Source organism: Pseudorca crassidens, chromosome 7 (genome assembly GCF_039906515.1).
Source record: "Pseudorca crassidens isolate mPseCra1 chromosome 7, mPseCra1.hap1, whole genome shotgun sequence".
Classification (NCBI taxonomy): domain Eukaryota; kingdom Metazoa; phylum Chordata; class Mammalia; order Artiodactyla; family Delphinidae; genus Pseudorca; species Pseudorca crassidens.
This window is the reverse complement of record NC_090302.1, coordinates 103,548,865-103,572,943: the sequence shown is the minus strand read 5'-3', so window position 1 is coordinate 103,572,943 and position 24,079 is coordinate 103,548,865. Positions and strand designations below refer to the sequence as shown.

Below are 24,079 nucleotides of genomic sequence, written 5' to 3'. Positions count from 1 at the left end.
AGTTTTCCTTCTGTGACATTCCTTTTCACTTCCCTTGCCCATTTTTCTAGTGGGATGTTCTCTGATTAATTTATAAAAACTTATTAGCTACTGAGAATCTGAATATATCTAAATAATTATGACAGATATTTTTCCTAATTTGTCATTTGCCTTTTCTGTATGTGTTATAGAAATATTTTTGTCATGTCTTACGATGTTCTGTTTAGGTTTGGGGGTTGAAAGGATTAGGTAAATTACATAACTTCCTAATTTTTCTGCTAGCTCCTTCATAATTTTGCTTTTACAAATAACTGTTTAATCCACTTAGATTTACTTTCGTGTTTAACACGAGGAAGCACTCTAAATTTTGTCTCCAAAGGGCTAGCGTACTGTTCCCATGTGTTTATTTCCCCACTAATTTGAAATGTCACCTTTATTAAGTTCTAATTCTCATGTATACTCAGGTCTGTTTCTGGACTCTATTTTCGCCAAGGATTTGTCTGTCTGTTTCTATGCTAGTATAACACTGATTTCATTTGTGTAGGCTTATCATAAGTTTTAATATCTGTTAAGACAAACGCCTCCTTAAAAAAATTTTTTTTAACAAAACTTTCTGGCTCTAACAGTGTGGTTGCTGTTTTAAATAGATAAATATAGAAGTTATGTTTGTTGACACACACAGATTAAAATTTCCTTTAGGCTTTTTATTATAGCCGCATTAAATTTTAAATTTGGATGTAATTTGACATTTTACAAAAATTCTGTTAAAAACATTTTAAATGGGCATGTTACAGCTCTGTGCTTATTCAGCTCTGTAACAATTCTTTTACACCACCTGGTGAAGCCTGAAGTGACTCCTTTCCCATTGAGAGGTGGTGGCCATGCTAACGAGCATGCTTTTAGATCTGTTACTAAAAAAGAAGTATTTGTAGAAGTGAGTCATATGCTGAATATACATGGAATTGAGTGTGTGTGTGTGTGTGTGTCTAATTCACATTATAATAACCCTCCTCTATCATGGTGTATGAGGGGAGATTCTGCTATTGCAGACTCAGAAACCAAGGTGCCATTTTGGTGCTCGCATGGATCACACAGTACGGCAGAGATTTCATGGTGGGCAGAATCAGGAGCTCCTGATTCTCAGCGTTCCTTTGGCCTCTGATTCTGTGCCTTACAGAAAGAGGAGAGGACTCACCCACCCACCCTGCTCACACACACACATTTCACTGACGCTAAAACCAAGGCTAGAAGAGGAGATTGACTTGGAACTATGAATAAGATCCATTCTCAGTGCTTAAACCTGTCTCCTCTCCCACAGCAATAGTGAATTAGCCAGATTTCTTCTTCATTTGCATCTTCAAGTATTACATGAGATTCTTTAAGGATTTTTTTCCTCCTTTCCAATTTTTTTCTCTTTTTTATTGACATATAGTTGAATTACAATGTTAATTACTGCTGTATAGCAAAGTGACTCCGTTATACATATATATACATTCTTTTTCATATTCTTTTCCATTATGGTTTATCACGGGATATTGAATGTAGTTCCCTGTGCTACACAGTAGGACCTTGTTTATTCATCCTCTATATATCGATACCACCATTTTTTTCTTTTGATTCCTATTACTTGTGGAAAGACCGAGATGTATTTGGATGCTTCCTTCTGCACTGCCCTTTAAATCAGGACCACTTCAGGATAAGAAGTTTTTAGATAAAGCTCTTTTTTTTTTGAAGTCTTTGGTTTGTCATACGGCTGTAAAAGACATCATATTGGAGGTACGCTGTATGATTGCTTTATATAGGCAATTTGTGAACACAGCCCAAAGTCTATCTTTATATGGAGAGGGGGGAAATGGGGATGGAGTCTTCCACAGGATATCAGAACACTGGACCTTCAATTCACCTCGTACTTGGTCTTTGAACCATAACTCGCACTCATGTTCTCACTTTCAGATTTACTTTGTGGAGTATCTGGACCACTGATGATATGAAGTAGAGGTCAGCACTCTTAGCCTTTGTCACGGCCTTTGCCATTACATTGCAGTAATTCTTTTACCAAGTCATGTGACTTGGACAGTTCAGAATTCTGGACATTATGCTAAAATGAGCCCCTGAAACTTGACCTCATACTATAAAATGCTATCTCGAACAATTCTACCCTTGTGAACTCAAGTTTACCCCTTTCTCGAGCAAGTTGAACCTAGGAGGAGATTATCTTCTTGTATGATGTGACTTGGTGGAGTGTCTGACATTAAGACATGGGGCCCTTCGTTGTGTAAATTGCCTTTGTTTTTCCTGGAAATCCACAACACTTAGTTTTTGGCTTCCTTTAAGTCAGTTTAATGTTAATATTGGTATTTTTTCCTACACATCACATCAGAGGAGGCTGACTTGCAGCTTTATTTCCCAGGAGCTCTGAAAGTAGAGGAAGAAGGAGGTAATCTCTTAAATGTTAATAAACTTTTACATTTAATGAGGAAGTGGCCCATAGAGATGGTGCACTCAGAGAAGATGCCAACCCGACAGATCAAGCCTCCGGTGCCCTGAGAATTGCCAGGGAAGCACACGGCTCCCAGACAGGACTACTTTTTAGGGTAAAAAAAGAGGTTTCTGATTTTTCGTAGACTGGATAATTTTTCAGTTGTTGGTCTTAGGCTTCTCTTGTCGAGCTTCTACTTGTGGATTAAGACCTATCACAATTTCATCTCCTGCTGACACTTTCCTGACTCTTCCAGGCAGAAAAGCACTCTGCCCGCTGTATCTCAGCGTCGTGGACACTCCTCCAACAGGACAATGACCCTCTTAGGTTTTTTTATTTGTTTATTCCTCCCACGGGACAGGGCAGGGACCTTGTCACATTCAACTTCTTTTTGAATCCCTGGAATCAGGAACAATGCCTGGAATAAATTCGTAATTTCTCAAGCAATGTGTAGAGGTTGTATGTACTGAAGAGAGAACTTAACTCCTAGATCTTTCTCTTTCTAAAAAAGGATTGTGCATTTGCTTTCCAGTCATGTCATCAAGTCCCACTGTTGGATCTTCCAGCACGTCCTCCATCCTCCCATTTTCCTCTTCAGTTTTTCCTGCTGTCAAACAGAAGAGTGCCTTCGCCCCCGTCATCAGGCCCCAAGGCTCCCCTTCACCTGCTTGCTCCAGTGGCAATGGAAATGGATTCAGAGGTAAGCAAAGTAGCACCGTGGGTATCGGCATGATACGTGTGCCACAGGGTCCGCAAAGTAAGAGCAAACAGCTCAGCATCCTTCTGTATCTCTAGTCATTCACCTACAAGGAGATGCTTTGGTGTTTTCAACATGAGACCCGAATGACTTGTACAGCTGGGCTAGCTCTCTATCCAAGAGCAAGATGGGGGAATAACAGAGAAGTCGGACAACTCTGCAAGGACACAAATTAACTGTGGTGGGGTCACATACACCCTCTAGGAGCATCGGACTCCCCAGACCTCTGCTTTTCACAAGGCCATGTCACTATTTCCCAGAAGGTGCCTGGCCAACCACAGCAGATGCTACATGGTGACTACTGCTTACCGAATCAGCTTGCCATCTGCAGTGCATTCCCAGTCCCATGGCACGAATGGACAAGATCCGTCAGGAGCCACGAGCAAGTTCTGAGAATTCTGGTTACATGCTGGTCAAATTGATAGCAGGTGCCTGATCAGGGGTGGGGTAGGGAAGAAAGAAAAAAAAGACATACTGGATCTAAGAACAAACATTAATATCCCCCGTCAAACCCATTTTTGAGCAATGTCCTAAAATATAATATGACATGACATAGCACGAATGTGATGAGTACATGAGAATCTAATCATCTCATTGTGAATGGGAGGCAGCTGATGGCAAAAGAGCAAATTGGAAACTGCTGAACGCCAGGGAGCTTAACGACCCACATTATTTTTAGGCAGCTCCCTGCGTCTTGACATGAAAACATTCACGACAAGCAGTGTTGGATAGAACCAAAGAGGGCAGAGGTTTGGTTTGGTTAACCCCTCGTGGATCAAAGCCTCTGAGGTCAGCCGAGCATCGAATGGGCTGTGCTGTCCCTGGAATGGCATCTGCCTAGTGGCTTTATGATTGCGCAGGGGTTCCCGAGCCCCTGGGGACACCCGTGAGGGTGCACTCGCCCGTTGTGGCCAAGCACAGCTCTGGGAGGTACGTCAGCTTCCTGACACATCCTACCATTAGAGCGATGGCACCTCCTTGAAGTCAAGTGACTTGACAGACAAACTGTGAAATAAGAGTTGAAAGCCCAGCCCTCAGAAGAGCCCCTAAAAATTCTTTTGCTTCTAACTAGACAAAGCAGCTGGGTCTACATGCCGCCCAGCATGGGAATAGTTGGAAACATCTGTATATTTGAATGAAAAAAATATATATATATGTATTTGCTTTTTATCCAGATGTCAGATCCAGAGAGAAACAGGCTCAGCCTGTAGCTGAGCGTCTCCACCTGCCGCACCTCCCAACAAAGGCCAGTGGTTTCTAGCCTGTCATTAGGGGACACGCTCAGAACTTTTCCCACGATGGCTTCACCTCCAGACTGGGATAGGAAACAATTGCTGAATTTTTGCTGCACATTCCCCTCCCCTATCTCCCCTTCAGCAGTATGACTCCCCTTTCCAAGTACTATGGTTTCAGTCATGTCCCTTAAACCTGGCAGGGTTGCAGCAACATGGATGGACCTATAGATTGTCATACTGAGTGAAGTAAGTCAGAAAGAGAAAGACAAATATTGTATGATATGGCTTACATGTGGAATCTAAAGAACGGGTACAAAGGAACTCGTACCTATCTACAAAACAGAAATAGAGTCACAGATGTAGAAAACAAACTTATGGTTACCAGCGGGTAAGGGGAGGAGGGACAGATTGGGGGATTGGGATTGACATATACACACTCCTATATATAAAACAGATAACTAATAAGGACCTACTGTAGAGCCCAGGGAACTCTACTCAATACTCTGTAATGGCCTATATGGGAAAAGAACCTCAAAAAGAGTGTATACATGTATATGTATAACTGATTCACTCTGCTGTACAGCAGAAACTAACACAGCATTGTAAATCAGCTAAACTCCAAGAAAAATTTTTTAAAAACCTGGCGGGGGCCACACAGGTTTCGTTGGGGAAATGCAGAGTGAGAGGCCCAACAGAGACTAAGGGCAAAGGGCAAGCGCAGGTGCAGGAGGAGAACAGGAGGGGTACAGCCCTTCCTTCATTCCAGGCAACTCCTGCAAATATTTTCAGCTTCACTTGGAGGAAGAAAAGTGCAACTTGACTGCCAATTGCCGCCCCTCCCCCAGCCCCTCTCTCACACAGGGACTGAGTCAGGGGAGCAGAGCTGGTTGACTCAGACCCTTCTGGGTCTGTGCTGTCCAGGGAGACCCATCTGTGGGGCCTGTCCAGCTTGCAGCCCTCAGGGAGGCCAGGACAAAGCTTTCACTGGCAGCCATGGCCTGGAATCCCCACCCTGCTAGTGGCTGCAGGCCCAAGGGCCCCTGTGGTGTCACCTGGTCAGGGTGCAGTTGTCCCAAAGAGCTGGGACGGTCTGTGTGGTCACAGCAAGGTTTCCTGGTGGAGGCAGCAGCAGCTGAAATAGCCAGAAGACCCCCTCTAGGGTCCTCAGCCATGCGAGCTTCTGGCACTACCAGTGACAGAGTGTCTGAGCAGCACATTCTTAACTGTGTGTGCAGGAGTGACAACTGAGTTGGTTACACACGGACACAGGTCCTGGGCTCTAGTTCATTTCTATAGAATCACTGAGAAGTCCTGAGCCTCTTTGAGGTCCTACAACTCCTCCGAATTGCCCTGGTGATTTTAACCTTGAGGAGAAGGATGGGGGCCGGGATGGAGGAGGAAACGGTGGAGGGGAAGCAGACAGCAACACTTAAATTAGGAGCTGGAGACTGAAAAACAAAGAACTATGAAAATACAAAGTAGTGTGTGGAGAAATAGGAGAGAATTCCGAGGGGAACCACAAAGGCTACCAGCTGTGGGAAGAACACGGAACTTGACTTCAACAGACCCTGCAGGCTGTACCAGGGCATCCCTACCAGTCACTGTCATCGGAGAGCCTCAGTCTCCTAGCCTGTTAAACAGGAGAACTGATGGCTCTATCCCAAGGTGGTTGAGAAGCAACGTGTGCGAAGAAGTAGGAAAGGTGAAGGACATTTCATACATGGAGCTGACAGGGGATGCCTTCCCGAAGCCTTCACTCTGCTTCTTCCTCATCTTGGACCAGTGACTCAGCAGTTCAAGGTCCAGCACCACCAGGTGTCCCGTTGGTGCAGAGAGGGAGAGAGCCACGCTGACCTTGAATACGCTGCCTGCAATCACTGAATGAAGGGATCCGGGGGTGACGGGGGCTGAGTGGCAGGACGCTCCATCTCTTTAGGGACAGTGGGAGGGTGTAAATGTGGCCCGAGGCGGAGGGTGATCACAGGCTGAGAGGGAGTTTCTTTCCGCTTGCTCTAAGCTGAGGTGGTTTTAGTCACCCGCAGAGGGACTGTGCAGCCAACACTCTCCGAGACTCGCTGACTGTGCCTTGATCCCACGTGCAAGATGCTGAACCAAGTGCCTTCTAGGAATTATCTCGTTCCAGCCTCTCGTGTGACCCAAAGGCGAAGGTCATACTGGTATCACCATTTTTAGTTAAGGAGCTTGCCCAGGGCCACACAGCCAGTGACTGATGACTTGAACTCAGACATTTTGAGCCCAGAGCCTGCACTCCGACAGCCCGCTGTCTCTCTGGGGACAGAAGTAGTATAGGTCTTCTCTTCACCGTTCGCCCGTACCACCTTTCCACCTGGACCGAAGAGGGATTATTACATTCCCATGAAATGTCAAAGGTAAAAAGAAATTGGACAAAGTGCAGTTAAGGATTCTCCCAAATAACTGCTGCTTTCTGTCTGTTGGCTACGGTTTCTACAAGCAAAAAGTCAGGGTCACCACGGAGCAGAGTGCAGCCCACGCAGTGCCTGGTGTGAGACCAGGGAGAAGGAAAATCCATGAAATCTGTTCTTCAGTCGTGCAGTGGATCTTGTTCTCGGAGAGGCTCTGCCCTTTTAATAAGCTCCTTAGATAACTCTCTGAGGACGCAGGAAAAGGAAGGGGCTGATGAGTCTGAAGTGTAATAGACAAGTTAAAGTTGAAAACGTGAGCCCGAAACCTACTGCTGGGGAGCTATACGTGCAGTGTTCATTTTCCCCACCTTCTACCTCATTTATCAGGCATTCACAGTTGATGAGTATAGATCGTCGAGATAATAGTATATACTGTGCCAGATTCGTTTTCCAGCTCCCTCCAGGAAAAAAAAAAAAAAAAAGAATAAAATAAAATACCTCCTACACTCTGGGATAATTACCAGGGTTGCTATATCTCCAAATCATTGGGGAGTGTCCAGAATTGAACTGCCTTTATTGAAAAGTTACATCGATTCAATATATAGTAATACAGGCAAAAATAATTAAGGGTTTGCTCGCCGCTGTGTAAGACCTTAATCTGGATCTCACAAACATTCAATAAAGGCTGTATGGTCAGGGAAATAGATGGCTGACAATTTTGCCTGAGAAGACTGGCTGGCAAGGAGAGAAAAGGGAAGAGGAGAGGGATGGGGGAAGGGAGGGGTGGGGGAGAGAGGAGGGAAGGAGGGAGGGAGAGAGAGAGAGACGTGTTGGAAGAAGCAGGAAGAATTTTGTCCATTTGCTTATCAGGTTAGTGAACACCGTTCAGCAAAATGCTTCTATGATGTTTGATAAGCCCTTTAGATGAGGCTTAGACAATAAAACTCAAAGGATCAAATTCTAGATGCAGTGTGAAGTCTGGACACAAGGAAACTATTCTGCCAGTTTCCAAGAATGTGAAAATTTGACGGGTTCATCACCCGAAAGCCAAGGCCAGAGGGTTGCGTTTTGCTGTGTGTTTTCCACATTGTGCTGATGCTGCTTTATTTCTCATATCGAGGGGAAACCTTGGACCTGATGCCACCCAGACAGGCATTTGCAGTATCCTCTTGACAGAGGGGCACTGGACACTGCGCTTGGATTGGGGGTGAAGAGTAGAGATTGGGGTGACTCCCAAATTAGGAACTCAATTAAGTCTTTTGTTCTAGTGGATCAGCATCCCTTAGTGAATGGACATCACGTACAGCTGTGAGCCCCAAAGGAAGATGAGCTAGTTAGGAAAAAAAAAAAACTCATCCAATTTCAGCTAGGATGGATAGAAACCTAGGATGGATAGAAAGTCCGATTTGTTATAAACGATGCCTAGTAAGTAACTCAATAGGCTTGGCACCTGGTATATATTTTCCTCTTCCAACCATATAATCTAGAAATTATTTTAGTCTAAGAGTGAAAAATATATTAGACATATATTACAATTTAGTTTACACGTTTATGTCTCTTATGTCATGTATACAACCTGTTAATGTAAAGCAAAACATAATTTCTGGCCTCCCAAGCAAAACTTCAACAAGCTTTGTTTATGTTTCAGTGATTCAGTAAGGCTCTGGTGCCTCTCATTGGCTGTCTGCTAGACCAGACCTGGAGAAAATGGGTTCCCATATCCGCTGAGGGCACCATCTCCCTGGACGGTACCAGACTGTCCATCCCAGGCCCCGCCCCTCTCTCTGGTTTCTAGCCCTTAATGTAAAGAATCTCTAAGTCTCATGCCTGTGCCACTCTTCCCTTGCAGCCATGACCGGACTTGTCGTGCCCCCAATGTAAAGAAGAGGAAGAACTGCTTTCTTATAGCACAAAACTGCTTACTCTGATGGACCAATAATGAAGAAAGCACTAGGAGCTCTCTGGGGAAAGTTGTGCCCCAGGTGAACATGATGGACAGATCTGGGTTTGCAAGGAGCTGCCTCTTACCTGGTCTCACGTTTCTTGTGTAGCTCTGATGGTAACTACACAAACTGACCCTCTTGGGAACAAGGACAAAAGATGTCATTGACGTAGTCAGTGCTAAGAGCAGAAATGCAATTCTTTGTTATGAACATTATGAGAACCACCTTCCTATGTTTGTAAAATATTTAAGAAAAAAAATTGGCAAACGATTCATGCTTAATATTTTGGATACTATTTGTTTTTCTTTGTAGGAAAAAAAAGTTGAAAGTTTCTATTTTCTATGAAGCCTTTCAGATACCAATTTAGTTTATGCAGAAAAAAAAATTGAACAAAACAGGGTACCAGCATGGAAGACTTTCTTAAAATGAAACCTGAATTGAATGATGAAATGTTGTTGTATGTGTGTTTGCTTATAGTTTAATCTCTTTAAAAAACAAACAAACAAAAAAAACAAAAAAAGGGAAAAATTTTAAAATGTTTTACAATTATTTAAATAAATAAACGTGTAACTTATTGTAAGTAGAGGTAGAAATTAAGACCTTTTTGGAAGAGAGAGGAATTTCTCTTCCTGATGTAAAATGGAAGTGATGCAAACATGTAGTAACAAGTTTAAAAGGTGTGTGATTATTACTGCAGTTACTTACTAGACTCTTATCCCCCATCCCGCATCCCCCTCTTTTTCCATCATTTTACTGACCCACAGGCAAGAACATGTATCTTATATAGAACCACCCGATGCAGAAACGATGCAAGTCCATGCACGTACACAAATACTCAAACCCATCAATCCACTCCCAGCTCCGTCTGCTTTCTAAATAGTCTACATGTCCCTTTAGGTATTCACTCTTTGTGAATACATAATTTTTAAAATTTATATTAGCGTTCAACATTCTCCCTTGAGCAGTGCAGAGAATTCCCATGTTTTAGTGTGTCCCCGGCTTTGCATCCCAGGGAAAGACGGGTCTCACCTTAAAGACAGCCAAAGCCATGTGACTTTCCCAAACAAGTGGCCTCTGTGGAATCGCCCTTTCAGAGTCCCTCCCTCCCTCCTCTTTGGTTACGTGGTTCAGCACAGAGATTTAAGCCCCACAGAACTTCAGAAACTGGATTTGAAGACGGTGACTCTGTTTCTTGGACTCTTCATCGTCAATCTTAGGATGTTCACATCCTTTCTTCACGCTGCAGATCTCCCCTTTCATGGCATTAAACTCACTTGAAAAAAATATGTATTCAACTTGACACCGTTTCCGGGCACGAATGTGATGGGGTGCAGAAGAGGCATGTTAAAAGCCCTAATCTCTCTTCTGATCTTCAAAGAAATGGAAACCTAGATTCTTAGCAGGGTCAGAGAGTAGGGGCACCTGTGTTCCAAGCAACGTATTTCCTCAGGCCTGCGACAGGCACTCGTAAGTTCTGGGACTAGCTCTTGGCAGGAGAAACCTTGCAGGAACTGCTAACACGGAGTAAAGTCTTGAGAGCCTGTGTGATCCTGGCGATGTATCCAGAATTATCTGGATTGCCAACAAGGATGTCATTTTTGTCCAGACCAGGGTTCTCCTTGCTGACTCATTGGCACCACAGTATAGTCTATATACAGACTTCAGTTTGGGCTTCTTGGTTGGGGTTCTATTAGAAATTGATGCAGCTCTGCTGGAAAAACATGTTTAGTGCATCTGAGCCGATTTTGGACAACTTCATAAATTCAGCCTCCCTTCCATTTGCTCACACCTGTTCAACCCCCAATGGTCTTATTTGCCTTTAATCTATTCTAGAACTACCCAATATGACCCAAATATTATTTCTACGCACATGATAATCCAAGGGTTTGGAAACCTGGCATACTCGTAATTCCTGCTGACCCTCCTAGTCAGGGCTTAAAGCACCAAAAAAAAAAACAGGGAAACACACAAGAGAACTTTCCCCAGTAAAAAATCTGATGGGAGAGGAAGAGTGTGGATGACAAACATCACCATCCAAAAGTGAAAGCAGAACAAAATTAAGCATGTTTAGACCTGGATTTGAGCCAATCCAACATAAGGAAATGTTTTTTTTTAAGTAGCATCGCTTTTAGAATCTGTGAAGTTTGCTCTTGCATGAAGATGAGTGCAGTACTGTCTTCAAAATGATTGTAGAATTTCTTGGTAGCTTTACACCGAAAAATGTGTGTAACTAAATACCAGACATCCTTGACCATTCAGCTAGAACCTCAGCAGTGACAGATCTATTTAAGTGTACAAATGTGTGTAAGGATGATTTTTAGTGTACTAATAAATTAAAAACAAAGCTACTCTGTCCTCTTTAGTCATTGCTGTTAAATCATTCCGGTCCCAGGCTATTTTTGTGCCACTTGGAATAAGTATTTCTATAGGTAACTACAAATTCTATCCTATCTTTGTAAAAGGAGCTGTGTTAAGATTTTTCACTTAAAGGGACAATTTACTTCATTATTTATCTCATTTTTTGTTATATCATCGTATTTTCCCCCAGTTTTTCTTTGCACATTTCAATATGCATGGTTTAAAAACCATCCCCTTCTCTACCTTTTGTACAGTAAGGTCTCATTTTCAAACTGTATAGTTTCATTTTATCGTTTTGCTTTGTCAGTTATATACAGTATAAAGTTGCTATGCACAGAGCTTTTTGTAAAGACAGCTTTTTTGTTTACTGTTTTTAATGGTCTTACTTATGAAAGAATATCTTGTTTGTAAAATGAATATGTCTACTTCAGTTTTAAACTTTAAATTATCCTAACAAAAAATAAAATTTTTGTACTGTAAAAATAATTGGAACTTGGCCTTTTTTAAAAAAAATTATTTATTTTATTTACTTTATTTTTGGCTGCACTGTTGCTGCACACGGACTTTCTCTAGTTGCGGCGAGCGGGGCTACTCTTCGTTGTGGTGCGCGGGCTTCAGTAGTTGTGGCTCACAGGCTCTAGAGCGCAGGCTCAGTAGTTGTGGCGCACGGGCTTGGTTGCTCCGCGGCATGTGGGATCTTCCCAGACAAGGGCTCGAACCCGTGTCCCCTGCATTGGCAGGCGGATTCTTAACCACTGCGCCACCAGGGAAGCCTGGGCTTTTTTTTTTTTTTTTTTTTGAAGTGGAAAAAATTGAGTTTGGGACTTATTCTTAAGTTTGGGGATTTTCTCATAGCTGCGAGTCCCCGAATTCTGGTTGAGGAAATCTTACTATTATCTTTTGCTTACATGGAAAGTGTTCCGAGGTGCTTACCTGGAAGAGGAAATTCGTATTACTTTGGGCCATTTTTCTGTATGTATTTATTTATGTATCCATCTGGTCAAATCCCTTCATAAAAACTCAATGATCCTACATCCAGTGTTGGACTTTTTGGGGTAGGTGGGTAGTCTACTTAGATTTGAAACTGCAAAATTGAACAAATGTTAAAGGCTGATCCATCAGACACTGAGGCTGGACACAGAGGTGATGCTTATTTTTAGATCATAGGAAGAGAACAAGACACATGCCTCTGGAAGGAAATAATTTATAAAAAATAGCTCATACAGGAAGATGGAAGCGCTGTAGGAGCTCAGAGAAGATGGCGGTCACAGAGAGCTGGAGTGGTCAGAGAAGGTTCCATGGGGGAGGCAGGGCTTGATGGGGCCTTCAAAGGATGGTAGAAATGTTGCAGTAGAGGTTGGCAGTGAGCACTGCAGAGGGGAAGGCCATCATGAAAAAGGCAAGTAAAGGGAAATTCACAAAGCACCTTTAGGAGAATGTGATTCTGAGCACGACTTTTCCACCAGACTATTCACAAGCACACTCATAATAGGACTATCTGATTTCTTTTACAAGGGTATAGAGATCTGCAAGGAACACATAAATTGTGCTCCTTGCATAACTGGGTGAGACGCTATTTCTAAGCACTATTCTGAGAAAGCCACTGTGGTTTTGCTTTTTTCCGTGTTGACCGGCTCTCTGCGTAGACTGTGCCTCCCCTGGGTCTTTGCCTGGTGCCTTCTCAGCCTTCAGGCCACAGTTTAAGTAGCTTCTACTCAGGGAGGACTTTGCTGACCTCCGATCGTGCAGATTTCCCACCTAGTCTCTTTAGCTGGCCTCTGTTTGTGTCCTTGTAATTTGTATTCATTTGTGGTCCACTTTCACTTGAAGGCTCATAAGAACAGGGCCCTTATCTGTCACAATCCTGGATGTGGAGCTCAGAGCCCGGTGCCTGAGATGCCTCACGAATACTTGTTAAATGAGCAAAAGAGAGACTGAATTCTGATCCCTAGAGGCAGCCCTGCCTTGGCATGTGGGAGAGGTAGCTGATCTGTCACAAATGATAGGAAACAGTATCACTTTGAGAATCCACTCTTTAGGGACTATCTTGTCAGTCAGCTAATCCAAAAAAAATGATGGAGTGTGTCTATAATATAAAGTGACTGGTTGTTTAATAAACATAGGAAACTCAAAATGAGAAGGAAGTGAGGAATAAGAAAAGATCTATGGCTGGTATCCTGTTGGGTAGGTCACTTTGTCCCTTGGCCCTGGAGCTTCTGTGGCTTCTCCTGATGCTCAGATATCATTCCAGAACCAGAAATGGGGTCCTTTGGGGGAATGTACATTCCATTCCTATTCCAGATATGCCACTTGACTTGTCCACCGCAGACCTGAATCTCAAAGAGCTTATGGTGCCTTCACTGAACTGCAAGAAGTTCAGAGTGGCTGTAGGGCACTGAATGTGAGACTGTGAGGAGATCGAAAACTTTAAGAGCTAGGTGGGGACTAGGTCCTAAAGGACCTTGTTCATCAAGCCAGAGAGTTTAGTCTTCATCCATAGGACTATGCTGTACGTAATGGAAAACTATTAAAAGAACTTGAGTCAAGGAGTGACACGATCCACTTTATGCCATAGAAAAATTACAGTGTGGATTATGGATTGGAGCAAGTGGATATTGGAGGCGAGGAGACCAATTAGGCTAGGGATAAAAGACAGCTGACAAGGACCAGTGTGCTGGACCATCGCTACGACTGGTGTCATTCTGGCTGGTCAGTGTCTGTGCCATGCCAGTTGATAAATGGTTTAAAATTACTCTGCAGTTAGGAGACTGGCCATAATCCAGACAAGAGAGAGTCTTGTCTAAGGCTCTCAACTAAGAGAGGCTTAGTTGAGAACTAAGGCTGCGCAACAGAGATGGAAAGTAGAGGAAAGGTTTGAAAGAAAGCTTTGCAGTTTGACAGGACTTTATAACTGGTTAGATGTGACAATGAAGGAGATGGGGTGACTAGGATAACTCCCAGTTTGCTAGTTAGGCTATTGGATTTTGCGGTAACATTAGCTGAAGTAGGGAATAAAGAGAGAAACCTGTTGCAGGGAATTGAAAGATATGATGATTTTAAATTGGGGCATATCTGTTGCAGTTCCTCCTTTTCTTTCATGGTTACTTGATGATTGCTTTCTACAGTTTATTCAGGAAGGACTCAGGAGAATTATACTCCCTGGTTCATACATACAAAAACAAATGGCTACTCTATTTCTATTTGATTGGCTGTTTAGTTGGGTATAAAATTTTCCTCAGTTACACTCTCTTTCTTTGAGGACTTCATAGGAGTTTATAAAAACTCTCTTCTAGTGTTGAGTGTTTCTGTGATGATGTCTGAAGCATGCCTCTTTTTCTTTTTTTTTATGCGTCTTTTTCTCATTCTCTTCTTTTATTGCTCTCATATAAGCAAGGCAATCCTATAATTTGTTTTCTAAGTCAGGACACTTTTGAGAGTGAAAAGGCCACAATAATTATGCCTGCAAAACAGAAGTAAACTGGCACTTGGTCACTCTACTTATAAATGACTTCGTATTTTTGTCTGCTTGCACAAAGGAGTCTTTCTTTGTATTTGAAGTCCAGTAACTTTATTGGGATGTGTCTTAGTGTTGATTGTTCTGTTTAATTTTTTCCCCCCTGGGGTGCAGCATTCCCTCTCAATGTGTAGATTCAAGTCTTCTTTCATTTCTGGAAGTTTTTCTTTAAATACAATATTAAAATATTTTCTCTGTTCCTTTTATTTTCGCTGTTCTTACTAGAGACACGAATTATGCGTTTGCTGGATCTCCAGGGTCCCCCATTCATCTCTATCACATTCTCTCCAGCCACTCTTGACTCTGAGGTCATTTGTATGCTTGCTTTTCTCGCTCTTGTCCTCCTCTGTATCCCTTCTCATGTGGCCTTAATTTCTCAGATAGTTTTATTTCTCTCTTTCACTTTTTCATAAGCTGTGCCACCTTATATCCTAGCATTTTCTATTGTGTTGCTTATTTTCTTTGAGCTATTGCATCTCTGCTCTGAGCTATTGTTTTATAGAGAAATTATTTTGTTATTTTATTATTATTATCATCATAAAGAACTTGATCAGAATTACCATCTGCTCCATGAAAATTGATTTTTTTTCAGGTAAGTGTCTTTACCTATCATTTGCTTACTTTTTCTCTTTTCCCTTCATGGTCTACGTATATAAATCATATTTAGATACCTCTTTGAGAATATTCATCTTTGTTTGAGGTGAGTTTTTCCTGGATCAGCTACTTGCCAGAAGTTTGAGAGCAGAGGGTCTAGGACCATGTACCAGGCCAGCAGGAATTCTTATTTCAGAGATGTGCATGTGTTTGTATACAAGAATAGTGGCAGGGTGGGGGGTGGGGTGGGGAGACTTCTTTTAGCTTTTACTTCTTCTTGCGCAAAATAAATCAGCATTTCCACAATTGCTCACAATACATACTTCTCTTCCTCATCAACTGGCTGCTTCTTACACATCTGGCTTGTTTGGGCAATTCCCTCATCAGTCTTGCCTTCTGTGCTTCCTGCCTCTGTCAAACGGGGTCCAGAGATATGTCCACGGCCAGATTCTGTTTGTTCCAATTGTTTCAACAAGAGACTGTTGGTTTTGACCCTTAGGATAGCCACATTTATCCCACCAGCTTTGTCTGACATTAGCATCTGAAGCATCCTTTCTCAGTCTCTACCCATTCCTGTTTGACTTTCACTGCCATTGCCATCCCTTCCTCATTAATTGTGTTTTGGGGTAACCAATTTTCCTAGTTTCATCAAAGATGAAATTCATGCCTCTCCTTCTCCTTTCCTTGTTTTCTTTTGAGTGATTCTGAGTGGGAATTGATGGAAAAGGTCTTATGATAGCATTTTCATCTGATGTCTTCATATTCTCTGCCTTGCATCTTGGTAATTCACGAAAAAGGGATTGCTGCACAGGGCTATGAACGCCTTCATTCTACCACCATTCTGCCTTTGACCTTGGAGATCACCCTTGATAACCAGCTCTTGGGGCCCAGCTCACTGGCTACATTCTTCACTTTCTCCATTGGACTCCGCCAAACACAAATAATAAGATACATGTAATTCCCCAAACGACTACTAAAATGATTGTCCAGCTGAAATTTGTCACAATGAATAAAACACAAAAAGGGACCCATAGCTTGACTCTTGGAAATATGATGAAATGGCACACACTCTGTCATGCCATCAGTGCTCTTGGTTATTCCCCCAAAGATGATCCCACTTTAAATAGTAAAACTCTATTTTCCATAAATCATATGCATAGAAGGCAGTATGATAAAATGGGAATGGCTAGAATTCAGAGATCTTGATTCAAATTCAAATTCTACTATTCTTATCTATGTAATCTTGAGTAAATCACTACATTGTCTTATTCTTTTCAAATGTAAACCAAGAACAACTATACATCTATATGTATATGTGTGTATGTATAAACACATGGATATCACATGTATATTATACACACACCCATATATACACATAGAGTTGTTCTTTTCCTTGTTTTGCATTTGAGAAGACTGAGATCCAGTGCAGCAATTTATTCAAGATCACATAACTAAGGACGTACACAGCTAAGGATCGATATCATTATGTATGTATATATGTATCGTTGTTATTATGATTAAAAGAAAACATGTATGTACATTAAAGGATGTAAGCTCCACGAGTGATAATTTTCTGGTTTTGGTCTGTTTACTACTCTATTCCCAGCACTTCAAATAGTACTGAGCAGGCAGCCCTCAATAAAAAATTAACAATTAAATGAATATGTAAAATGCCTACATGTGGTAGAGAGGCTCAGTGAATTCAAAACCGCAGCTTCAGCATGGGCTTTCGAGTTCTACAGACTCAGGTTTGCATCCTAGCTCTCCCATTTGCCAGTAAAAGGATGGAATATGCACCGGAATATCAGCACTCTCTGGTTCATCACCTTTGAAAGAGCCAAACTATCGTGCCTGGTCCTGCCTTGGAATCACTTAACATCTTCCTCTCACACGGTTCCAGCTGCTTCTCAGACAGGAGCTAAGAAGGGAAGCAGTGAGAGCACAAGGCTCACTCCAGTCTGTTTTGGGGATAAAAGAGTGAAGAGCAATGAGACCATTATTTGGTCATGGATACTCTTTGAGCCAACAGTAAAAATGAGGGTAGAACAATAGGCCCCATGCCCGGGAAATAGTTCTCCAGCACTCTGCATCCTTGGGAGTGGTATACCCAAGAGAAGCCGCAGTCCCAGTTCTTTTTAAGTGATAATAAAAAAAAGAGTAAAGGATGTGTGTCCCAGTCACCAGTCTATGTTCTCTTCCATTAAAAGTTAAGAAGAACTTTTTATCATAGACCAGAACATCTGGTGTGTCATGAATCTGACTTTTGAAGACAAAGCAAGCATTGTTTTCGATTCCAGGTTTTCGCAAGTCCAAGAGTTTGAACCCATGAAAAATTGCTTTTAAGACGGGAATGAGACCAGAATGACTTATATCAAATCCAAATATCTACCATTTCTGCACTGAGCAAGGGCAGAAGAGTTGCATAAAGCTTTTAGGGCCTCAAAGATTGTGACTACATAAATTTGAAATATTAGTCATCAAATATTAATAACACTTGTTGTTAGCAATAATAATGATAATGACTAATACAGTGAAAATGCTAAACTTCCATTCTAGACGCTGTGGAGTGGCAAAAAGAGTGAGAGCACTGGAAATGAGCAGACCTGAGTTCAAATCCCACTTCCATCCCTTACTGTAACTGTATAACTACCAGAAAATTACCTTACGGAGCTACAGCTTCTTCCTCTGTAAAAACAGTGATAAGAAGACCTTTACGCCAAGATTATTTTCCCGCCAAGGCTGAGGTTTAAATTTAAAAAATGAATATAAAAGTGTCAGCTCTATACATTTTTGCTTCTTTCTCCTTAGCCTGGGGTAGAAATTAACATGTGTTTATCTGGAACACCACCATCGCTCTTTCTGTACAACTCCTCCCTGGCAGCCCTGAAAGTGGGATTATTAATTAGTCAGTGTTTGTGAAACACTTAGAAGATGAAAGTGCTGGGTGTGGAACTGCACCGTTTACATCACAATACATGAGCTGGCTGCTCCTTCAAGTGGATCTACTTACAGTGTAAGTGAGTCCTAACAAATGTGCTCCCTCATTCAAAAATCAATGTGGAAGTCTTTGGAAAAAGACGTGTGTCTGCCTGCCATGCTATGCCAGTTCTGTGCAGTTGGCAGGCATTTCTGGAGATGCAATATTATAGATGATCCTCTAATAGCCTGGGTGATGAGAAACCAACGAAAAGAGGTCAAAAGTTTATTTAATTGAAATTTACAAATCACTCTATGTTCCCTTTAGTGACAATTTTTACCAACAAGAAGGATATCTGAGCCATTTCGGTTTCACATCGTTTCTTAGCCCTTGCAGATCTTGGAAAATAGGAATGGAAAAAGAAACTCAATTCTACATGAATAAAAGAAGTACTCCTCAAGCTAGGATTTATAAATCCCTGGGGGAGGAGTGTGATGGCCTATGGGACGAGGCGGGAGTTGCAGATCTCTAAAACTAATCTCTACTATTTGGTTCATGTCTGCTTCTGGTCACAAGGAAAGAATTCAGCTGAACAGCATCACCCATTACTGGGAATTAATGGAGTTAATATTCCATTTATGGATTTCACAATGTTGGTTGTTTTTACTTTATGAATTATTTTTATTTAAAACAGCGTCTACAAATTTAATCTTAAATTTTAGTTTAGCATAAGAAATATAATATTAGATCTTACAGTTCTGTGTAAATTTTAATACAATTGTCATATAAGTCATTTAAGAAACACTGTGACCTTTTAAAGATTTTCTTCTAAATACATTATTTGACTTTGAAAAGTACCGTACTATAGCAACAAGAAAGAGGAGGGAAGGGTTTGGTAAACTACAAATTGGGTCATCATTCCTTGAATAATCAAGACTTGGCTGAATGTTAATTCCTGTTTTCTGCAACTCAGCATTGATAACAGAAATCTCCATGTATTATTCCAGTATTTCATTTTTGCTTCTGAATTATGTTCATATCCACAAATCCCAGCCAAGGACCTATTGAATAATTGTCCCCACATGTAACATTTTCCTGGTGATGTTTTCCTTTCTTTGGTTCTATGAAATATAGAAATGTGTTTCTAATTATTAGCAGAACCACCTGGTAACTGCACTGTATCCTCTCAATAATATGATTCATTTAGCATATAGTTTGGTAGAACTCAGAGGCATCTTTGACACCACCCACGAAAAATTAGTTCCCAAAGTGACCTCACATAGCACAGGCTCACCTATAACCAAAGCGATCATATTCTGTAAGCCAAAAATCAGTATGCATGACTTGACAGCTATAAATGTGTCTAAAGCTGGGTTGTCCTGGAAAATCCAGGACGTACAGAGTTCTAAGGCATAAGCCACAAAATCACCTACTAAGTGATGCCCTGGTGCTTTCATTGTCTTACTTTTGAAAACTTAAAGCAACTGGTTCTTGTCTCCATAGTCTTTATGTTATGTGTGGGCTGAGACCCAAGGATACATCACTTTCTGGAGTTGAATGAGTGTGCAAGAGGTGAGAACAGAAACTGAACCAGCTCTTCTGGGAAACTTACCCTGGCTTTGCAGGAAAACCAAAAAGAAATTTCATCCTGTATAATAAGCCGCCTAAAAATCGACCCTTTCTGCAGGCTTCACAGGGTAGGCATATTGAGTAGAGAAAATGGTGTGCCTGGAAGCCTGGGGAAATGTTCATGTATGAGGCTAGATTTCTATTCTATGTTGAATCATACTGTACTCACTAAGGGTCCCAAGTTTGAGAGCCTACGCTAATTTGCATGGTGTATAGTTTCCAGTCTAGTTACCCTCTCTTTTTAATTGTTTGACTGTTCTGTTTTGTTTAAGTTGGAATGTCAGGAAGCAGAAGAAGAGATAAAGCAACGAGAGGACATGATATGTATTTGATCTTTTTTTTTTTTAAGTGGAGGTATAATTGACACATAACATTATGTGAGTTTCAGGTGTACAGCAGAATGATTCAATATTTATATATATTGTGAAATGACCACCACAACCGTAAGTCTAGTTAACATCCATCACCTACATAGTTATGAAAATTTCTTTTTCTTGTGATGGGAACTTTTAAGATTTCCTCTCTCAGCAACTTTCAAATATGTAATAGGATATGGATTTGATCTTAAAACAAAGAACAGAAGAATTTTCTAGCATGGCGGTGTATAATGGCAAGGAACTGAGCACCACGCTGAAGAAAAGTTCAGCTCAGTAAATTCTCAGAGGTCTTAGGCACAAGTAAGAGAAGAGAAACAGGAAGTAACACCCGAATTCTGTCCTGTAGGACATATTTTGATGTGGGAGTGAAGAGGGGGCTGTTCCTTTGTGAGAACATAGGAGATGAGACTGACGGCATCCATTCCTGGGAAATGACAGCAGAACATGGAGCTTCACCTTGGCATTCCTCAGAGTGACAAAGGAGAAGGAGCCTGAGGCAGAGGCTGCAGCTGGAGGAGGCAAGGAAGAAGCAAGGAGATGCAAAGCCTTAGGCAAAAGGTTCCAGGTCCCTCCTGTAAGCACTGGTCCTTGCTGTCTAATAGAGGACTCTGTTGGTAACAGAAAGTCCAGAGGGAATCAGTCTGGGAAGGATGCTTTCTCCAACGCGCTCTAAACTAGTTTTCTAAAAGCCAAGAATTTCAACAGTTGTAACAAAGAAAGCTAGGTAAATATGCTAGTGCCCTTTTATGGTGGCCTTTTCGGGTGTGCGTGGAAAAATACCAGGTGAAGTTATATTCTCAGGTTCTAATCAAGCTTCCTGCCCTCAGGACCTTCACAAGGTATTTCTTTATCCTGACAAAGTCTAGTCATGTGCATGTGATGCTATATCGGGCTCTTTAAAGAACACAGAGCAGGCAATGTCTAATGGAGGCCGCTGGCCTGCAATGGGAGGACACAGAATCAGAAGGCCTCTTCAAATCTCAGTGTGTCTGTTGATTCATTGTGTCAGCTCTTGGTCTCTATGAGACTCCATTCTCTGTTCTGCCAAATGGGCTGAACCCTAATTACCTCGTGAGGTTGTGGTGAGAATGAAGCATGACGACTCCCGTGAATGCTCCCAGCACAGAGCAGAAGTCCATACCCATCCGTGGGATTCAGTGCTCTTGACTGTGAATCAAGGAATTGGCCCTCATTAGAGAGTGACTGTTTTACAATTCTAATATATTGATAAGTCATAGATAATCAGTAGGCAATTATGGAAAAGCCTTGCTAAACTTCGTTAGGTCAGAAGATCTGAAGAATTAGACTAGAGGTAGCTTTGGTCCCTTTTCCACTGATGACCTTGATGACAAAAAAGAGACATAGAAAGATAAATCCAAGGGAGAAAGTGTTGAAGACCCTGGGTGATGGAACTGTTCTAAAATTAGGTTTGAGGATGGAGCAGAACTTTAGTAAATAAAGAGACTAAAACTAGTGAGTTGTACCCTGTGATGGTTAGTTTTGAGTGTCAACTTGTGGGTGAAAATATCTATTTATTGAATCAAACACTAGTCTACTGTTGCTGTGAAGGTATTCTGTAAATGTGGTTAACACCTACAGTCAGTTGATCTGAAGTAAAGAGGATTACCCTCGATAATGTGAGTGGACCTCACGCAATCAGTTGAAAGGCCTGAAGAGCAAAAACAGGGTTTCAGGAAAAGAAATTCTGCTTTAAGACTGTCACATCGACTTCTGCCTGTTTCCAGGCTACTGGTCTACCCTACAGATTTCAGACTGGCCAGTCCCACAATTACATGAGCCAATTTCTTAAAACAAATTTCTCTCTCTGACATATACGTATATATTCTTTTTCTCTGGAGAACCCTAACACTACACTTAAAACCAGCGAATTTCACTGTACGTAAATTATATCTCAATAAATTGTTTTTCTTTTAAAATGACGTTCTTTAATGATCCCCTTTTTATAAAATTCTAGAAACTGCAAACTCACCTAACAGTGACAGCAAGCAGATCAGAAGATTATAAAGGACACAGGAGAACTTTGGAGGGGGCTGGGTGGATTCACTTGCTTGATTAGTGACGGTTTCATGGGGGTTTGCATATGTCAAAACTTTCAAAGACTATGCTTTCCTTTGTCTTGTTCTTTTTTTTCTTTTAAATTGGGGTATAGTTGCTTTACAATGTTGTGTTAGTTTCTACTGTACACCAGCATTCATTCCGGTGCTGTATAGTTAGTTTCCCTGTGCTATACAGCAGGTTCTCATTAGTTATCTACTTTATACATATTAGTGTATACATGTCAATCCCGATCTCCCAATTCATCCCACCCCCCTTCCCCTACCTTGGTGTCCATACGTTTGTTCTCTATGTCTGTGTCTCTATTTCTGCCTAGCAAACAGGTTCCTCTGTACCATTTTTCTAGATTCCACATGTATGTGTTAGCGTACGGTATTTGTTCTTCTCTTTCTGACTTACTTCACTCTGTATGACAGTCTCTAGGTCTATCCACTTCTCTGCAAATGACCCAATTTCATTCCTTTTTATGGCTGAGTAATATTCCATTGTATATATGTACCACATCTTCTTTATCCATTTGTCTGTCAATGGGTATTTAGGTTGCTTCCATGACCTGACTGTTGTAAATAGTGCTGCAATGAACATTGTGGTACATGTCTCTTTTTGAATTATGGTTTTCTCAGGGTATATGCCCAGTAGTGGGATTGCTGGGTCATATGGTAATTCTACTTTTAGTTTTTAAGGAACCTTCATACTGTTCTCCATATCAAGTTACATTCCTACCACCAGTGCAAGAGGGTTCCCATTTCTCCACACCCTCTCCAGCATCTACTGTTTGTAGATTTTTTGATGATGGCCATTCTGACCACTGTGAGGTGATACCTCATTTTAGTTTTGATTTGCATTTCTCTAATAATTAGTGATGTGGAGCCGCTTTTCATGTGCCTCTTGGCCATCTGTATGTCTTCTTTGGAGAAATGTCTGTTTAGGTCTTCTGCCCATTTTTGGATTGGGTTGTTTGTTTTTTTTTGATATTGAGCTGCATGAGCTGCTTGTAAATTTTGGAGATTAACCCTTTGTCTGGGATTCATTTGTAAATATTTTCTCCCATTCTGAGGGTTGTCTTTTCATCTTGTTTATGGTTTCCTTGGCTGTGCAAAAGCTTTCAAGTTTCATTAGGTCCCACTTGTTTATTTTTGTTTTTATTTCCATTACTCTAGGAGGTGGGTCAAAAAAGATCTTGCTGTGACTTATGTCAAAGAGTGTTCTTCCTATGTTTTCCTCGAAGAGTTTTTTAGAAAGACTATGCTTTACATACGGGCAGTTTACTGTATGTCAATTATGCCTTCGCAAAGTGGTTTTAAAAGAGAGACAAAAAGACACAAAGATAAATCCAAGAGAAAAAAAAGTCTAAGGCTTACAGCAGAGGTGGTCTACGTTGCCTCTTTTGTTTAGCTTCCTCCTGCCCCCACCTTGGCAGCCTCCGGCTGTACAAAGAACACAGGGGGTGACAAGGAACACCCCACCCCCACCCTCGAGGATTCTAGAAGCATCCCATTCCTCTTCCAATTCAGGTGAAGATGACAGCCAAGATCTGCTCCTTGGACACATGGTGAGCCCATCCATGATTGGAGATAAAATACAAAAACTGTAAAAGTTCCGTCTGTTTTGATCGGAAAGAATGTTGACAACATGTCCTGGTGTCCTTGCTTTTGTCCACTAGGGAATAAATTTTTATCTTGGAACCCATGGTTTGTCCAAAAGGAGTGGACAACAGAGCGTCCATTCCCTTCACTATAGCACAAGCACAACTGGTCAGAGGACGCAGAGCTTCCAGAATCAACGGAGATGTAAAACTACAGGGTTGAGGAAACAGAAAGAGCTGTTTCCTTCTCCC

The 24,079-nt window shown here is 41.6% G+C and overlaps 1 protein-coding gene across 1 annotated transcript in view; it reads left to right on the top strand.

Moving 5' to 3' along the window:
* The window catches only part of EBF2 (EBF transcription factor 2), a 194,293-nt gene extending 182,711 nt beyond the window's left edge, over positions 1-11,582 (top strand). Inside the window, exons 15-16 of the mRNA XM_067745178.1 lie at positions 2,991-3,158; positions 8,684-11,582. Coding sequence (XP_067601279.1) covers positions 2,991-3,158; positions 8,684-8,715 — 200 coding nt within the window. The 3' untranslated portion in view covers positions 8,716-11,582. The remainder of the gene's footprint in view (positions 1-2,990; positions 3,159-8,683) is intronic.
* The last annotated feature ends 12,497 nt before the right edge of the window (positions 11,583-24,079 follow it).